The sequence below is a fragment of the Hippocampus guttulatus genome, chromosome 11, assembly GCF_054856545.1.
Source record: "Hippocampus guttulatus isolate MCC_2025c chromosome 11, RoL_Hgut_1.0, whole genome shotgun sequence".
NCBI lineage: Eukaryota > Metazoa > Chordata > Actinopteri > Syngnathiformes > Syngnathidae > Hippocampus > Hippocampus guttulatus.
The window spans coordinates 20,698,400-20,715,187 of NC_141271.1; the positions used below are offsets into that span (position 1 = coordinate 20,698,400).

The 16,788-nt window shown below is 47.3% G+C and overlaps 1 protein-coding gene and 1 long non-coding RNA gene across 7 annotated transcripts in view; one reads left to right on the forward strand and one right to left on the reverse strand.

Moving 5' to 3' along the window:
* lrrfip1a (leucine rich repeat (in FLII) interacting protein 1a) overlaps nt 1–16,788 on the forward strand; it is a 23,972-nt gene continuing 7,184 nt past the window's right edge. The window contains exons 1-19 of one of the 6 annotated variants that reach the window (XM_086122978.1): nt 1–588; nt 5,122–5,208; nt 7,490–7,507; nt 7,592–7,663; nt 8,546–8,587; nt 9,379–9,429; nt 10,706–10,768; nt 10,858–10,899; nt 11,367–11,447; nt 11,790–11,858; nt 12,633–12,710; nt 12,872–12,970; nt 13,381–13,407; nt 13,491–13,616; nt 13,741–13,812; nt 15,098–15,268; nt 15,918–16,010; nt 16,167–16,259; nt 16,406–16,498. In XM_086122978.1, the coding sequence (XP_085979104.1) occupies nt 499–588; nt 5,122–5,208; nt 7,490–7,507; nt 7,592–7,663; nt 8,546–8,587; nt 9,379–9,429; nt 10,706–10,768; nt 10,858–10,899; nt 11,367–11,447; nt 11,790–11,858; nt 12,633–12,710; nt 12,872–12,970; nt 13,381–13,407; nt 13,491–13,616; nt 13,741–13,812; nt 15,098–15,268; nt 15,918–16,010; nt 16,167–16,259; nt 16,406–16,498 (1,467 nt within the window). In that variant the 5' untranslated portion in view covers nt 1–498. The remainder of the gene's footprint in view (nt 589–5,121; nt 5,209–7,489; nt 7,508–7,591; nt 7,664–8,545; nt 8,588–9,378; nt 9,430–10,705; nt 10,769–10,857; nt 10,900–11,366; nt 11,448–11,789; nt 11,859–12,632; nt 12,711–12,871; nt 12,971–13,380; nt 13,408–13,490; nt 13,617–13,740; nt 13,813–15,097; nt 15,269–15,917; nt 16,011–16,166; nt 16,260–16,405; nt 16,499–16,788) is intronic. The other 5 variants (XM_086122973.1, XM_086122974.1, XM_086122977.1 and 2 more) reach the window with 5 other exon arrangements.
* Nucleotides 5,477–6,076, reverse strand: LOC147198605 (uncharacterized). Its single transcript, XR_015102180.1, has 2 exons — nt 5,927–6,076; nt 5,477–5,796 (listed from the first exon to the last, which is right to left on the reverse strand). It is a non-coding gene; the product is annotated as an uncharacterized LOC147198605 (long non-coding RNA).

The window sequence follows — 16,788 nt, forward strand, 5'->3', positions numbered from 1 at the left end:
CTCTTGAACGTCGCCGCTTGTTGTGCAAGTGCGTCGCGTGTAGTTAGTTCCGTCAAACCATCGACATATTCCCACGTCCATTGAAGGCAGCGTCATTGAGGGACGACTGGAAGTGAAGTTGGTCCGCGCTACCGAGGTGTTCCACTTTCGACTCCACAACGCATGAATAATTTTAATGTTTTAACTTGAGCGAATTATCTGGCCGGGAAAGTAAGTTGGCTTCCCACGCGGGGAAAATGCAGACAATTGAAATGGATATGGTGGTGACTCGCGCCTGAGAGTGGCTCCCGAAACACAGGAAGACGCGTGAACGACGGATGTGTGACCGTGACGACCGCAGACGCGTTTTGTTTCATGTCCTCGTCTGAAGTTGACGTGTTGGGCGACTAGTTCAAGCTTCAGCCTCACCGAGGCTTCTTCTTGCTGTGGGGTGGACCGAACGCGTGCCCCCAGAACTGCGTCGCGCGTGCTCGCATACGTGCTCTCGTGGGTTCCAACATGGGCACCCAGGGCACAGGACGGAAAAGAAACAGCAACAAGGAGAGATCCACGGCAGAGGACGATGCCTTAAATCTCATCGCCAGAGAGGTGAGTTCCAACTCTCCGCAAAACGCCACTGTGTGTCTTTTAGGCTCGGACAGAGTGACAAAAGTCAACGAATCGTTTTGATTCAAGCTCAAACCGATTCACCAAAGTCATCTCGGAATGACTCAGAGCACGTTTTCAGGTTGACAGTCATCGTGTGGACTTAAATCAGCCGGACATCCAAAATATATTTCTCATATGAAGTGAAAGACAACCAACTGCTTTTGTTGTTATTAACGCTACTTTTCTTTCAAGTGACTGCATTCTCTTTGCATTGTACTCTCAAAGACCACCCATGTGAGCCACACAAGTTAAGTGAGAAACAACAAATTGTTTTGAGTCATCTTGTATTGTCTCCGAACATACATGCTGGTCTTCTCATACAAATTGGAAAAACAGCTAATTGGAAATCATCCCAAAAGTTAGCTATCATATGAGCTAAGTTTGAGATGAGTGACCAAAGTCATGGTATTGGCCCAGAACACACTCAGGAAAAACAACCAATAGTTTCACTTGTCCCAAAGCCCTTGTTGTCATGTCATTTAAACTTGACACGAGTGACAGATGTCATCTGGTATTTTAAAGGAGACATATTGGTATTTCCCCATTTTTAAAATGAAAAACATCCAAATGAGGTCGAATAATGTTTTTCAAGATTGCCCCCCCATGTGTGCCGGTGTTTTCTCATTTGAGATTAACAACAGCTAATTGTTTTGATTGTCCCAAAAGCCACCAGTGGGTTTCAAGCGTAAAAGAAGTGACAAAAGTAAACTTATGTTGACCCCCTTGTTAAGTAAAAACAACCAATTGTTCCAATTTGTGGTAATAGGACTGTGTCTGACTATATAGAATTAGCACTTCCTGGTGGAGTTTGGTTATTCTTCAACTTGTGTTGGCGCAATATGAAAAATGTTCACCCGAAAAGCCAAATGTATCATCGTCATCATTTGATTTCCTGCAGTCAAGTGATTTAGAAAACCTACTTGGTGCCTTCCTACTTCCGCAAGCTTCACAGTTAATAGTATACAGTTAAATCATTTGCAAATATGGAATGGGTCAGTTTGACCCGCAAAGTAACAGGAGGGGTTGATGTGTGTGCAGTTCGTGTAAACATAAGCCACCAGCCATGAAAATGTTTTTGCTGTTCATCGGCAAGCACACGTGTACTAACTTGCACACCAACCGGCTGGATTATGATCACAGTGACGCAAGACTGCACCTGAGCTGCTCTTACTAAACGTGTTGAACTCAGGTTGGGGCAGGCTCCCCCCCCCCCCCCCTTTAATGTGATGAGTGATGTAATTTGCTCGACTGCTCAGGGGACGATATACGCCGGTCCCAAATTCAGTAATCGTCAGTTACTTGCGATAACCGCCACTGAACACAATAGAAATGACCTCAACGGCTCGACGTAATCCAGTCCAAGTAGACGTCTCCACGATGCGGATGACATCACTAACTTCGTACCCCCCCTCTGGCACACTTGGAAGAAGTGAGCCGTCGCCCAGCAGCGCTGCTCGAGCGACCGCTCCTCTCACGGCTGTACACGAGCGAAATAAATGGAGCGGGGTGGTGTCAGAAATTGCCCTAATTGTCCTTGCTTCCTTAGCCTGTTAACCGAATGCAGAATGCAAACCCGCCAAACAACTACAAATCATTCTTTCTCGGGTTTTCTATCCTTAGAGCAGCGGAAATGCTCGTGCGCCTTTTAAAGTGGCAGCAAAGTCAAATCCCTCGTATGTGATGAACTGGGTGGTGGTCCAACCACGCCGATGAGTCGGCCTGCGCTGCTAAAGAGTTTAAAAATAGCATGCCGAAAAGATCAGCTGTCGCAACGCCCTGCTTTTAGAGGAGGCCCGTGTGGACGACGCTCGGGGGGGGGGGGGGGGGGGAGCGATGCCGCTTGCTTAAATGTTTGTTGTACTGGACGATCGTTGACCACAACCCGTCCACGCTGTTGTCATTGAAAAACAATTAAATGCCAGGTTGTACGCGCCGTCTCACTGAAGCTCAGTGGGGCGTTCTGAGAGCGTGAGGAGTGGATTAGTCTGGGGTGGGGGGGGGGGGGGTTGGTGGTGAAGATGGGGACCCGAGGAGCAGCCATATATAGAGAACAAGCCTCCGAACATCTGTCCCGCATGCAAACACAGCTTGTTAATCATTGCGGGGAGGGCACAAGCAAAGTTCATGTGCACATGAGTCAAGAGACACGGAAAGAGAAAGATTTGCTCGGGCGGGACACGCCGCCGATGCGCCACTCCAGGCCAACGCGGTTCCTCTTGCTCTATTTCCTGCCTTTGCGCCCTCTGAAGCTGGCCAGAACCGTTTCTCCTTAAAAGGATGAGAAGGCGTTTTGGGTTCGCTTCCTCCTCGTGACGTCATCTCGGCAGATTGTTATCACAAAGTGCTTCCTGTTTATTTGTCCCGCCATCGCCGAGAGGAAGTGCGTGGTCGCCAGTGGCGTTCAGGTGTTCGGGCCAACTAGTCCAGTCATACTCCGTCCGTACGCCACAGGCATAAAAGGTCGCCAAAATGGATGATATCTGGATTCAATGAAAGCTAATCGGATGAACAACAAAAACAAAAGTCTGCGGTGAAATCAAAATCAATATTTAATCTCATCTCACGGCTGAAATATTTTCGGTTTGGGAAAGCGCAACGGCATTTGTCTTGTCTTTTGGGGAAAGTGAAACATCAATTGTTTGTCTTCGTTTTAGGAAAGGGCGGCAGCAATTGTCTGTCCGTTAGCAAACTGCAACGTGATTAGTTCGTCTTTTTAGGACAGTGAAACAGTGCTAGGTTCTTGTTTTTAGGAAAGTGCAACTTCAATGGCTTGTCTTCTTTTTAGGAAAGTGTTGTAGGAAAACCTCTGCGAGGCTCAGGCTGAGCCGCGCCGTATTTCTTTGCTGAAGCGGCCTGTGCTTGGACTGCAAGCTGCCAGTCGTCGTCCTGTCCTCTCCCCAAGTGGCGCGTAAACTCGTGAGGAATTTGTGCTTGCGGTCTCGCTGTTTGCGTTGCGTTTCTCGGTTTGTGACGAGGCGGCCGCGTTCACGTTGTTGGAGTGCTCCGGACTTGACGTAGCCTTCGCATTTTGCTGATTGCAGGGGCAAAAGTTCCACAGCTGTTGCCATGTTTGCCATGAGGGCTTGTTGAGCGAGCCTCCGCCTCCGTTTCCGAGATTCAACTTGACTGACAGAAAACAGAACTCTCAGACATGAAAAGACTGCGCCAGCATCGGATTTATTGAAATCAAGTCGGAACGGCTCGGGGAGTCTTTTTTTTTTTTTTTTTTTTTTTTTTTTCGTCGAGATGGCAGTTTTATTTGGTGCCTTTGTAACCGCGCTGGAGATTTCAACATGTTCCAAATATGGTACCTTGCGCTTCATTTTCCCTCTGGAGGAGTCACCCTATTGAAAACGCGCTGAATTACATCCCCTTTTAGTCCATTTAGGGCAATATAAATAGCTGTGATGGCAGGCCAAAAAAAAAAAAAAAAAAGAGTTCCACATCTTTCGGCCTAGTTCGGTTAATCCCTCTCACGGTGGCTACACAGACGAGTCACTCATTTATAGGTACTATTGATAAATGTAAAGTGGGTGTCTGTGTTCATATAAACTCAAATGTATTCGTGTTGTGCTAAAAAGCGAGCTCACGCCGTGCGACAAACGTCTATTAGAAGAAGTCATCCAAGTTGTCGGAGTTGGTCGTTGATCTCGAACGAGTCGCAAACACATTTGGCATTTTACATACTGTAATTCGAAAAGAAAAGCAAGTCAGGAAGCACAAAATGGGCTGGCCGCATCCGGGCATAGTCTGCTTCCGACGTGAGTTGAAAGTTACTTTCAGCACCGTTCAACCAACCGATGGCGTTGCGACACACGCGGCGCCGCGCACCCGACCGTTTTCCTTCATTACTTACACGAGCAACACTGCTTTGTAATTGCTCCCATGGAATATGACAACACGCCCATCACCTCCTTATCAGCCGCTAGCGCTCAATTCTGCATCTGACGCCAGCGCAGCTCCGCTTAACTTTGACACCGCGGAGGTCGCAGCAGTTAAAAGACCGCCGTTCCCTCAAAACTCGTCAGAGGAAGCGCTGCGCTGTGTTCCCGTTGCTTGCTCATTCCTGACCGATGTGAAGGAAATGCATTTAGCGCAAGAATAGGCGGCGTTTCTGCCCGCAGGCAAACAAGACGGAGCGCCGCACGGCGACCACAATGTTAGAGGAAGGAAACGCTTACGCATACTTTGAGCCGCCCGCGCACGCACAAGTTGCGCTTTGAGAGGTCCTTTTAAGGAGAAGGCCCTTCGTTGGATTCATTGCCCGGCGGAGCGATGGCAAAGTTCGCTAAACACTTCTAAAAATATATCCGCTGCTTCTCTCATGTTTAGTGTTTGTACACAACGTTGTGTAACATCTCATGCCGACTGATCACCGCAATACTCGCTTGTGTTTGGCAGACGTATAAAACAAATGCTCCCATTGCTGTATAACAATTTCCTTTTTTTTTTTTCTGCCTGTTCCTCTTCCAGGCTGAGGCCCGACTGGCAGCCAAGAGGGCAGCGAGGGCAGAAGCCAGAGAGATCCGCATGCGGGAACTTGAGAGGCAACAAAAAGAGGTGAACAAAATGAAAATGCAGTCGTCGGCGCATCATTGGACTTCATCCGGTTTGAAGCGAGCCAAACGGAAGGAAGCCCTGTCGAAATTGGAATGTGCCGCTTCCAATAGTGTTTGTGTTTTTAGCGGGGTTTTTTTTCTCCGGTTTAGCACGTCGGCTGCGTAGCAAGGGGGACTTTTTATAGCTCCCTATTATTAGCATCACGTAATCTCATATGCAGTCAGACCTCTGCCCCCCCCCACACACACACACAATATGCGTTACCATGTCAGCTATTTGACCACTTTTTTATTTATTTATTTTTAACGCCAATAACGTGCAAGTTCATCATGTCATCTGTTCCCGAGCACTACGTTTTTCTTGTATTCAGCCGAAACCCAGTCGCTGAAGTCATATGTACGGGATTACTGATCATTGTTGTGTGTGTGCGAGTGTTAAATCCTTTAACTCAGTTGTAAAGTAGCTTAGCAGGTTGCGCTCCCCGGTCCAAGCCGCAATGCTGCACTCGGTTCACGTTGTTGACTCCAGCAATGGGGCTCCCACTCGCCAGCCGCCGGCAGGTGCTTGGTAACGGTTGCGTCGTCGAAACTTGAAGACATGGGCACAATGGCAGATGGATGATTGATTTTCAATTGGATTGAGATTGGCTCCCTGTCTGCCTTTTGGATTGAAATTGCTACGTTCCCGTACCGCTGCGATCTGTCCTATTGGTTCTTACCGACTGGCCGCCGAAGAATGCCTTCCGTCCCGGTACCCTGATGTCGACAAAAACGACCGGGCGTCTCCTCGCGGGGAGGAGACCGAGGGCGGCCTTCACCAGGCGCCCTCGGAGCCCCCCTGTCGAAAAGAGCAGCACGGTGAGTTAAATAGCAGACGTGCAAGCGTGATAAGCAGATTTTGCAACTCGTTCCGTGAATGGGTTTAAGTGGGCTCTTGGCTTTCCAACTAATGAGTGTCCAGACGCGGATAAGCAATAGTTTTGTTTAGGTTTCTGTTGGGCTTGGTGAGCCCGCCAGTCCCCAAATTTAAGAAACCTCTCGGTTGGGTGAAGAGCTAATAAATGACAAAAGAAACAAAATTGAATAAGCGCTGCCTATCTGCCCCCCAGTGGTGCGACAGTGTAAAAATCGGGAGACGTTGACCTTCACCAGCAAAATGGCTGATCCAGGACAAACAAACTCTTGAGCTAGCAAGTCTGCCACAGTAGCTCATCGGGACAGACTTGACCTAACGGAACCCGAGCCAGAACATTGGATACGCGAGGGCATTACTGCTATCGAGGAGAGTGTTAATGAGGTCGTGAAGGGGGTAAGCAGCAAATCTGCTCCCGAAAGCCAGAAGTTCAAGGCGGTCAATCCACGTATTGGGCAAGCATACAGTACAACGGAGACGGCGCTGGTAAATCTGATTGAAGTGCAGAATCGCTGGGACGGAAAGGGTAGCGACGAGCTCGGCGGCGGAATCGGAGAGCTCCGAGTGAGACCGCGATCGAATCGAGGGAAAAGCGTTCCCCAGATTCGTTTTAGAAGTGATCGAGCGGATCGGCGCGACTCGACTTCAATTCGCCATCTGCGGCTCGGAGTGGAAAAAGTGGCTTAGCTTTAGCTTAGCTTTAGCACAGGCGATCGACTTTGGCTCTGCCCCAGTTAAGCTTCCTCTCGCTTCAGGGGTCCTGGCGACAAGCCACCGGCAACGGCCAACAAACTGGCAACATCGGAGCCACAGCGCAGAAACGAGCGATGGCCGAATATTGCGGCTGCCTGGATTCAAAGTATAAATTGTGACAGCCAGCGAGCCTGAATGGCGTCTCTGGGGACCAGACCTAGATCAGGGCATCGTTGAGGTCGTCACTTAAGTGCCGGCCAATAGACGCAGTAGAGAATGACTTGCGGCCCTCGAAGGCGGCCATTGTGCGGCGGTGATCCAGCTTCTGGCACAAAATGCGAGCAGCAGGACCTCGATTGTGACGGGGTTGCCTTCTTCCAGTGGCTACGTAACCTGAATTTTATCTGCAAGTTAGAATGTAGTCTTATCACTGTCGCATGCCAAGGTGCTGATCCAAGATTCTCCCCCCCGCGACAGTATGCGTTGTTTCATCTTCCCAACTGCCTCTGAACTGAATCGGACCCATCAGCCTTCGTCCACTGTTGGCTTCTCCTGATTCAGGCGCCATTTTTGCACTTTCTGCCTGGCGGGTTTCTGTTTCCATACTTTTTGACATCTTCCGATTTCTATTTCTCTCTCTCTCTCACCCCCTCCCCCGATTGCTGGCGGTGTGCAGATCTTTCAGGTGCAGAAGGTATGCGTCTTACTCAAAGCGTGTGCTTCAAGCAATATTGGCGATGGTTTATTTGTTTCATAACTGTTTTTTTTTTCCTTTTAGAAGTATTATGGCTTGAATCCCAAATCAGATGACAGATCAGACAGCAAATGGGGAGATATTGAGCAATGGATGGTACCGCTTTTGTACTGCGATGACACTGCCTTGTTACTAACTCCAATGCACGTTTACATCCGTAATTGCTTTGAGTTGTAATTTGGGCGTGAGCCATTTCCCGTCTGGATTTGTTGTTGTTTGTGTTTCCCTTTATCAAGAGAGAACTCATTGTCATGAATCCAAGCTTGATCCCCTGTTTTAAAAAAACGGTCGTAGGGGAGTAGGGTTGACTCTTTGGCCCGCAGTCAGCTTGACCATCTGCCCTCTCGGTGTGGACCGCCTGACATTTGCTGTGTCGGATTTCTCGTGTCACGACCGAGTTCAAATTTCACCAGGAAAGTTTACTGACAGCATGTTGACTGTTTGACGTGAACAAATACTAACCATGACCAAAGAGTTGTCACTTTTTGGAATTGGATCAGCAACATGCCAGCTTGAAGTCTGACAATCCTGCTAACTTTTAGCTACATTTGAGCTCTGGCCCAAAAATCAGGAAAACTGAAACGGTGAAAAGCAACTTGATGCTGAATCTCCGCAATTCACCACGACATAGTTCAGGCTGCACATTTTCAGCAGTTGTCTTCCAATTCATTTTACCGGGGTCTTTAATTTGTGACGTGGTTGAAATTGGACCACACAAAAAAATTCATGGAAAGAAACCCCCAACACATCATGTTTGGGTTGAGCTGCGTTTAAAGCAACGAGAGCTGATATCCGAAGCACGTACCGACTGATCATCTGCATTTGACATCTTGTCACAAAGAGAGCGTCCAGCATCATGAAGTGCTTTAATGTGAACTCTTTCAAATCTACCGCCGTCTTGTTTGTGCCGCCCCCCCCCCCCCTCGCGTCATCCCCCTTTTTCCCTTCACCACCTTTTGCCTTCCTCCCACCATGCAGGAGGATAGTGAGCGATACTCACGACCCTCACAGCAGCACACGGTTTGTAGCCCTCCCTCCTGTTTCTTCTCCTCCATTCAGTTCTTCGCTGTCCCGTACAAATCTGATCTAAAGCTCCCATAATGCCTTGGTATGAGCAAAACGCTCACAGTATTAGCTACATTGAATTCAAATGTCTTTTTAAAATTTAAATCAAACATCTCCAGTGTTTGTTTGTTTTTTTGTCTCATCTGGATTATGTAACGGGTGCATCTGAATAAAAAGCAGGATATCATGGAAATGTTTCGGTAGTTATTTTGATTCATCAAACGGGCCGGTATCCAAAATTCATGTCATTTTGGCTGTTTTTCATGGAATTGTCTAATTTCTTGGAATTGAGAATTTGGGGCATTCATTCATCAATCATTAAAATGATTTAAACAATGAAGTACCAAATTGTGTATAGTGTATCTATAGGCTTTCCAGCAGCTCCTATATTTTGTTGTTCTACTTCTTCCTTTCATAACTTTACTGCTGTGAATCGGGAATTTCTCCATTGCGAGACTAATAAAGGTTTTCTTAAATCATGATTTCCAATTTTTTTATGGAGCCACTGAAATGACTTCCAAATTCCAGAATATTCAACGTTGCCATGCACCTGGACACCGATACAATTAGTACCTCCTGCGTGTATCGGTTTACTTCGCGTCATTTTCATATCTCGTCTATAAGCGAGCAAGTATATGAAAGCGCCCGACTCACGTTGTCGCTCCGCATGGGGCATCATGAATTTTCCTGGACAAAAAGTTCTCAACCCTGATTGTCCTTTGCCATCTGTCTTATGTCTCACACAGCTTTCAGATGACGACGAACGCATGTCCGTGGGAAGCCGAGGCAGCGCCAGGGTCAGTATCAAAACACGCTGAGAGATGCTGACGTCCCCGTCGTCGTATTTTCATGTTTCCGTGCGTACGGCGGAGATTTTTTTATGCCAAAATCTGAAAATGCTCTCTCATGAACCGCTCTACAAAACGGAGTTCATGTCTCCGCATTGTGACGCGCCAACTTGAAAATGCAATGTTTTTATTGTCTTGACTAGGGCGGGGGCACCTTGGTGCACTTTTCTTTTTTCTTTTTTTTTTTCCCTAAGACTGGAGTAGTTTGACGAAAGGACGTTGAAGGACACGTGGGAATTGTTTTAAATTGTTGGGGTGAAAAACATGTTTCCCTTTCAAAGAGTCTGGCATCGTAGTTGATGTTTTCGTGTCTCTTGCACAGTCGGATCTTGATGCGGTTTACGGTGCCAGGGTAAGCCTGGTGTTCTGGAATGGAAAAGTTTGAACAACAGAATATTTCTCCCAGTGTGTGTGAAATACTGTGTGTGCCCCCGCCCCCCCCCTTTTTTTTTTTTTTTTTACTGCTTGTACATGATCCTGCGTAATGGATTTTGAGCTTTGCGGGTGTCCGTAAAGTCTGGGCACCTTCTGGTTAAACAAAAACACAACAAAACAATTTTATTCAATCGTAATGTTGATCAATAATATTTCCAACATGATTTCTATAATTTGCTGCGCTTTGCCAAATTCAGGTGAAGTCCAGCCGGACTTGAAGGTCCGCGTTGCCGTCGATTTCGTTCTCCCGCGTGGTTAAAACTGTGCTCGTCATCGAGTCCACTTTGTCCTTTGGCATAACCCAGAAAAAGAATCGCCTCTGTCGCCAGACTTTGTGGACACCTTTTATAAGACCTACACCAGTTCACATTGACATTTGCTGGCCTCCACTAAGTATTGAGTGTCCTCTTGCTCTTTTGCACAATCTTCGGAATCTGTGATTCAGCCTTTTTTTTTTTTTTTTTTTCCCCTGATTGTGGATATCTCGCCTTTGGTAGCCTTGTGCTGTTCTATGTGCCTTTTTAATCACGTAGCCTTGGAAGTTTAACCCAGTTTTTGCCAACCCTTACCCAGCCAAGGCACACTACCAAATAAATGACATGAAGTATTCATACTGAAATAATAATCAAGGGCAATTTGATCCACGGCATACTCGGAGTGATAACGAATCCACATTGCATGTAATCATGTTTTATTCCGATGTGTGCTTATCCGGTTGCGGAAAAATAACTCGGCGTGCTATTTGTTCGTATCCTCACGCTGCTCTCGTCCTTTCTGTCACACTCTTAAGAGCTCGTCGTCGCTCTCGCTTAAGTCCAAGAAGAAAAAGAAGCATAAGCACAAAGAGAAGGATGTACGTATGTCATTGCCCGACGATTGCGGGTTGAAATAAATAACCTTTTGCAGCCAATAACAAATGCCTTTTGCACTCTTGCTTTGTAGAGGAACGGCCACGATGATGAGTACAGTGTTCTATCCAGCCGGGTTAGTAGGCGCTTGTTGCAATGACGCTTCTATTCCTTCTATTAACACCGGAGTGGTTTGAGGGGAATCTCCCAATTTGCAGTCTTTAAAAAAAAAATCAGTCATACAGTTGATTGTTTTGGGTGAAAGTAGAGTGTGATGCGTGTGCTGGAATCATTTCCTTTACCAATGAACTGGCATTGACCTTCTGCTTGTTGTTTATTTTGCGGATTACACATCACCTTCCGGGCCGGGTTGATAAGATTTGCCCTGTGACTGTTAGATGACGTGTCATCAAGGACACGGGTGTTGTTTCGGCGCAACCTTTTGTGTTCATGGATTTATGGTGATGACAGAAATTGGCTAAATTATTCTAAGCAAGGGATTGCCCCTGGAAGATTGACACCCACTCGGGATTGTAACCGGTTGCAATCGCAAGTTGTCTTCATTCCAAATTCTCGGTTTGACGTATGCGGGCTCCCCCTCAGGCATCGTACGCCTCGTCTGACTTGTACAGCCTCAATGGTCTGCCCGCCGGCCGGAATCCGGGTCCAACTGGCTCCTACCAGGTTCGTATGGAACAAACTCTGCATGAAAAAAGACCCGGCGAGGGCTGCCTTCTGCCAGGAGAATCTTTTGCCAACATCACACTTGATCAGCCAGTCATATCATTGCCATCATTTCATTGACTTTTTATGGACTCGCAAGTCATTAGCGGCACACATTTGGATCATTCTTAAGCTCCCGAAACGAAGCGCTGCCGGCCCGGCCACTTTTTAACTCCCCTGAGTATCTTGCAACCAGACGTGCGTGAGATTTCGTTCCACCGAATAGAAATGCCGAAATGTAAACATGCTGAAACGTGAGCAAAAAGCGCGGGTGTCGTCTGTATCATGTCGCATCAAATCCAGAGCTCCTTATACGAGGACGGTCTCTGCTCCGGGTCGCGGCGACTCTCCGGCTCCAACTTTGGCTCCCATGTAAGTTTTGTTTGTTTGTTTGGCATGGTGACGTTTTTTGGGTGTGCCAGGTTGCCTTTTCTAGTCATGAAATAATTGTGACTTGTTTTGATTTGCCGTGTGGCAAGTTTGCATTTGCTTTGACACGATGTGTGTAGTGGTATGCTAACAGCGCATGGCAGATTGTTGAAGTGTTCAAATGAAGCGGGGTGCGGGTCTCGGGACTGAGCCCAGGACTAAATAACAAGAAAACTCGTAAAACGGATGTTCCCCCACTTTCCTTTTCACGGTAGCCTACATCGACTCATTTCCTGCCACCTGTTTTTAAAGCAAACTTCACTGTGTTGCCGGCTGATTTCAAGCGGTTTGACCGATCGTTTAAGACCCACTGATATTTCATAAGGACCAAAAGGAAGAGCAGTTTCTTCTTTCACCAGAAAAACGTTTTATCTCTAGAAGTAGAACATAGGCTGGTTTCCCCCCTACCCCCCAATAAAAATGTAAAAAGGTCATCACATCACTGCACTTATTTGACGCCAACTGCGACTACTTTTGTGTTACCAATGGCTTTGGTGTCTTCTTAGACCACAGCAAACATGAATAGGTGCCGTGTTCAACACGTAACTGAAGATAGATTCCACTCCCCCCCCAAAAAAAAAAAACGGTGAATTTGTGAATTGCCAAAACGATACGTGAGGACGGCGTGATCAACTGCCCGCGTCCGACACGAGCCTGCGCATGTGCGTGTTAGTCCACTTTGCTGGATGGAAGCATCACCGTGTGCTTCCTCGACAGCCTCTCGAGTACAGCGGCTACCGCAGCTCCAACTCCAGAACTTCCAGCCGGGCCAATTCTGCCCGTACCAGCCCAGCGGTGAGCCGTCCAGATAGCCTGCCTGCAAGTCATGAAATACAGCCGCCTGTAAAGTCTTCAATGTTTTGGCGGATGGCTGCGCTCGTTTGGTTTGGGCTGATTTTTGTCCGTTTGGTCTGAACGGCCATCTGTTGTCTGCACCCCCGCGGTGGGTCATCCAGGACAACGCTGGCTCTGTCGCCAGTCTGTTCAGAAGCACTTCCAGTAGCAGAGGACTCCCCAGAGATCTGGACCATGTTACTATTCCCGATTTTTCTGACGTGAGTCTCCTTTCCGCCCCCAGGAGGCCGAGGCCTTTGAGATTGCCGTTTGTAGTCTCCCGCATCCTCCCTTTTATGCACTTAACCCAACAATGCCGTTTGCCTTGTCTGTGTTGTTGGTTTTTGTGTCAAACATGGACAGATTTCAATACAGTGTCAACTCACAAGATAACTTTTAACTTCGGGGTGTTCCGATCAGGGTTTCATGCTGCTGATTCCCGATACCGATCGCATGGATTAGCTGTTGTGGGGCAAAATGCACGTCCTTACAAAAGAAAAGTGTGTATGCGTGATGCTGAGTGACCTGAATTCCGGATTTGGGTTCTGGTGTCTTTCTTAGATGCTTGTAGGCCCAGTGGCCTCCATATCAGCCTGACTTGTCTGTAATCGCTTTTTCCTTGCCTCCACAGGTCGACGACAGGGATTATCTCGAGAAAGTAAGTGGAACGCCAAACACCGAGCAGGTTCTTCGACCTTTTTATTTGCATTACTCAACTGCGGCTCGATGACGTTTTGGCAGGGTTCCCGAGCGGCTTCTGCGTTAACGGCGGCCACTCTCGCCTCCCTCGGCGGGACTTCCTCGCGGAGAGCGAGTGTAGAGACCGCCATCACGGTCGATGCCGAAACGGCAACGAGAGAAATTAAGGTAGCGCGAATAGACGATCCTCATTCGCTCCGCACACGTGTCCGTACCTTCCTTCCTGCTTTGCGTCTGCGGATGGCTCTCACTTGACGCTTCCCTTGCTCACTGCTGCCGCTCTTTTCACCAGGAAATTCATGAACTGAAGGATCAGATCCAAGATGTGGAGTCCAAGTACAATCAGAACCTAAAAGAAGTCAAGGTATAAGAACCTCAGACTGATTTTTATTTTTTTTTTTTTTTGTATGCCGTTGCCATAGTATATTCAATTTGACACGCCTTAAAAAAATAAAACACTCAAGTCGCCTGGACTGTTTTCGTAGCACCCTAACATGCGCCTGACGATGCATCCTCTCTTTCCACAGTTTGTGTCTTCTTTCTGTCTGCTTGCTTGTAGCTCTTGGTTTGCGCACATGTCGGGAGAAGCCAAAAGACCTCTAATAATCTCTCAGTGATGCTAGATACGGTAATAGTGTCCCTCCCACTTTATCACTAAATCCTCGATCACCAGAACACTGGTAACAAGGATGGAAAAGTATTTCCGGAAAATCGTAGAGTGTCAACACCTTCAAGTTCAAATGCAATTGATTCCGAGATTGTGACCAAGATCAAAACCCACATCTTGAGTCAAAATTCTCAGCTGAAAGAAGAAAGTCTCATCTTTCTTTTGGCAGGCTGCATGTTTTTATCGCAATAGAAGACAATCATCTGTGGGCCTTGCAAAGCAGTCAAAACCCAGTGAAACGGCTGAGATTGAGGGGGTTTGCGCCAGTGAAAATGGCGGGGATTGAATGATTTAATGAATCCATGACCCCATAACTAGTCCTTAGACCAGTGGTGGGCAAACCTTTTGGCTCGGGGGCCGCATTGACTTTTAAAAATTGACAGAAGGGCCAGGTCAGCACGAGCTATGGTACATTAAAAAAAAAAACTGCATTTGTTGACAGTCCATATCAAACATCAACAGAACAAAAGCATGAAAGTACGGTGTTAATATACTTTTTTTAAATGACAAAAGTGTTGTTGATGGCCTATTTTAGCCTGTGCATCGCTGCAGATGGGTTGTGATCAGACCAGTAGAAGTAGAGCGATACAGAGGTACTAGGTGGTCGAAAAGATTGCCCCGCCCCCCGCCCCCGTGTTCTGCAACTTCAAGTCAATGCGCCACCTGGCGGTGAAATGCCTGTCATTACAAGTCCAATTGAAATGAATGCAATCATTCACATCGAACCTTAATTGTGGACCAACCTTCGGCGGGCCGGATTAAAAAGACCAACGGGCCGGATTCGGCCCGCGGGCCGTAGTTTGCCCACCACTGCCTTAGACAATGACCTAAATGTATCACTGATCACGTGCATGTCTGCTCACCGCATCGATATTTTCTTCTTGTACGGCTTTAGAGATGGAGGAAAATGGGGTGCGATAACAATGAATTGGCCTCATGTTTTCAATGTCATCATCTGCGTGCGTTGTTACGCTTTTTCTAGGAGGCGTTAACAGAAGTGGAGGAGAAGTACCGCAAGGCCATGGTGTCCAATGCCCAGCTGGACAATGAAAAAAACAACCTGATGTACCAGGTGGACACACTGAAAGACTCGCTGATAGAACTAGAAGAACTCCTGTCCGAGTCGAGGCGGGAGTACGAAGAGAAGGTCAAGGTATGGCACGCAGTCATTTGCAATTATGTAATTCCCCTTTACATGTCGTCACGATACGTACAAGCCTATTTTGAAGTGCTCTCGGCGAGTTTTATTGGTGGACTGGTCATATACAAGCGGGCCTCCACAAACAGAAGGGGCTTAGTTATTTGTTCTGGGGCTGCTTTGCTACATCTGGCACAGGGTGTCTTGAATCTATACTGGTTGGAATGGAATCCAGAGGACCATCAAAGCTCGCAATACCTTCGTAGTCCTCTGCATTCAAGCAGAAGGTGCTTGAGAGCGCTTCATGTCACTTCTGTTCTGCCACTGCTTTTGGAGTCTTGGAGTCAGTGTAGGCCAGTGGACAATGAAATCTCAAGACTACCAAGGCACTCCCAAACAAAAAGTACTGACCAGTGTCAGAAAGCTTGGCCACTGGTCCATTAAATATCCGACTAAGCGGAGCATTATGTTTGTCCAGGCTGCTTTCAGTAGTCGGTTTCAATGACATTGATTCATGGTAACCACAAAAATGAAATGTCATTTTCATTGGTTCATTTTTCATCACATTTTTGCATTTAGTGATACTTTGGTATTTTCAGTGACCGGTGTGCTTATTTTTTTTTCTTGCGGCGTGTGTGTGCTCAATCGCTCCCGATCCCCGCAGGACTTTGAACGGGAGAAACATGCCCACGGTGTTCTTCAGTTCCAGTTCAACGAAATGAAAGAGACGCTGAAACAAAGCGAGGAGCTGCTCAATGTGAGTGTTCACTTGACGGCGTCCATGAACGCTTGCATGGCCATCACCTGCACGCTCGGATGTCATTTCACCCGGATTTTCCTTCCCCACATCAAGCTGGTCACCGCTTTCTTTTTCCTCTGCTTTTCTCTCATGTCCTCTCTTGCCTCTCTGTAGGAGATCCGTCAGTTGCGTTTGAAACAGGAGAGTTTTGCTAGGGAAATATCGGATCTACAAGAGACGGTGGAGTGGAAGGATAAGAAAATTGGGGTACGGCCCGGTTCTCCGGCGCTTCTGCATTTCTTGTCGTTTACTTCCACCGGCGTGAAACTGACCTCTCACCCTTCTTACTTTGTCTTCCGACTCCCTTGACCCTTTTCACTCCTCTCTTCACTGTGCACTGCAAATCTGATCAGGCCTTGGAGCGACAGAAAGAATACACGGACGCAATCCGAACTGAGCGAGACGAACTCAGAGAAGAGGTTGTGAAGCTGAAAGATATTCTAAAGGTACTCCGTTTCAAGACCTTTTGTCAGGCCCCGACCTCTTACAGTTCTACGGAAAGTCGCCAAAATTTGCCGCCTTGCTCCGGCCGCAGAGAGAAAACGCGATTTTCCTCAATGTGTTATCTCCCATTGGTTTAGTGATGCGTTTTAGTTAGACGTGATTCAAATTTGATAGCAATCACAAAAAACGTACAAAGTTGGTCTTGAAGAACCAGCTGAAATGGCGAATCAGAAAGTGACAGATGGGTGGTGGTGAGTGATCTTTACAAGGATTTGCGGTGAAAAAGCAGGTA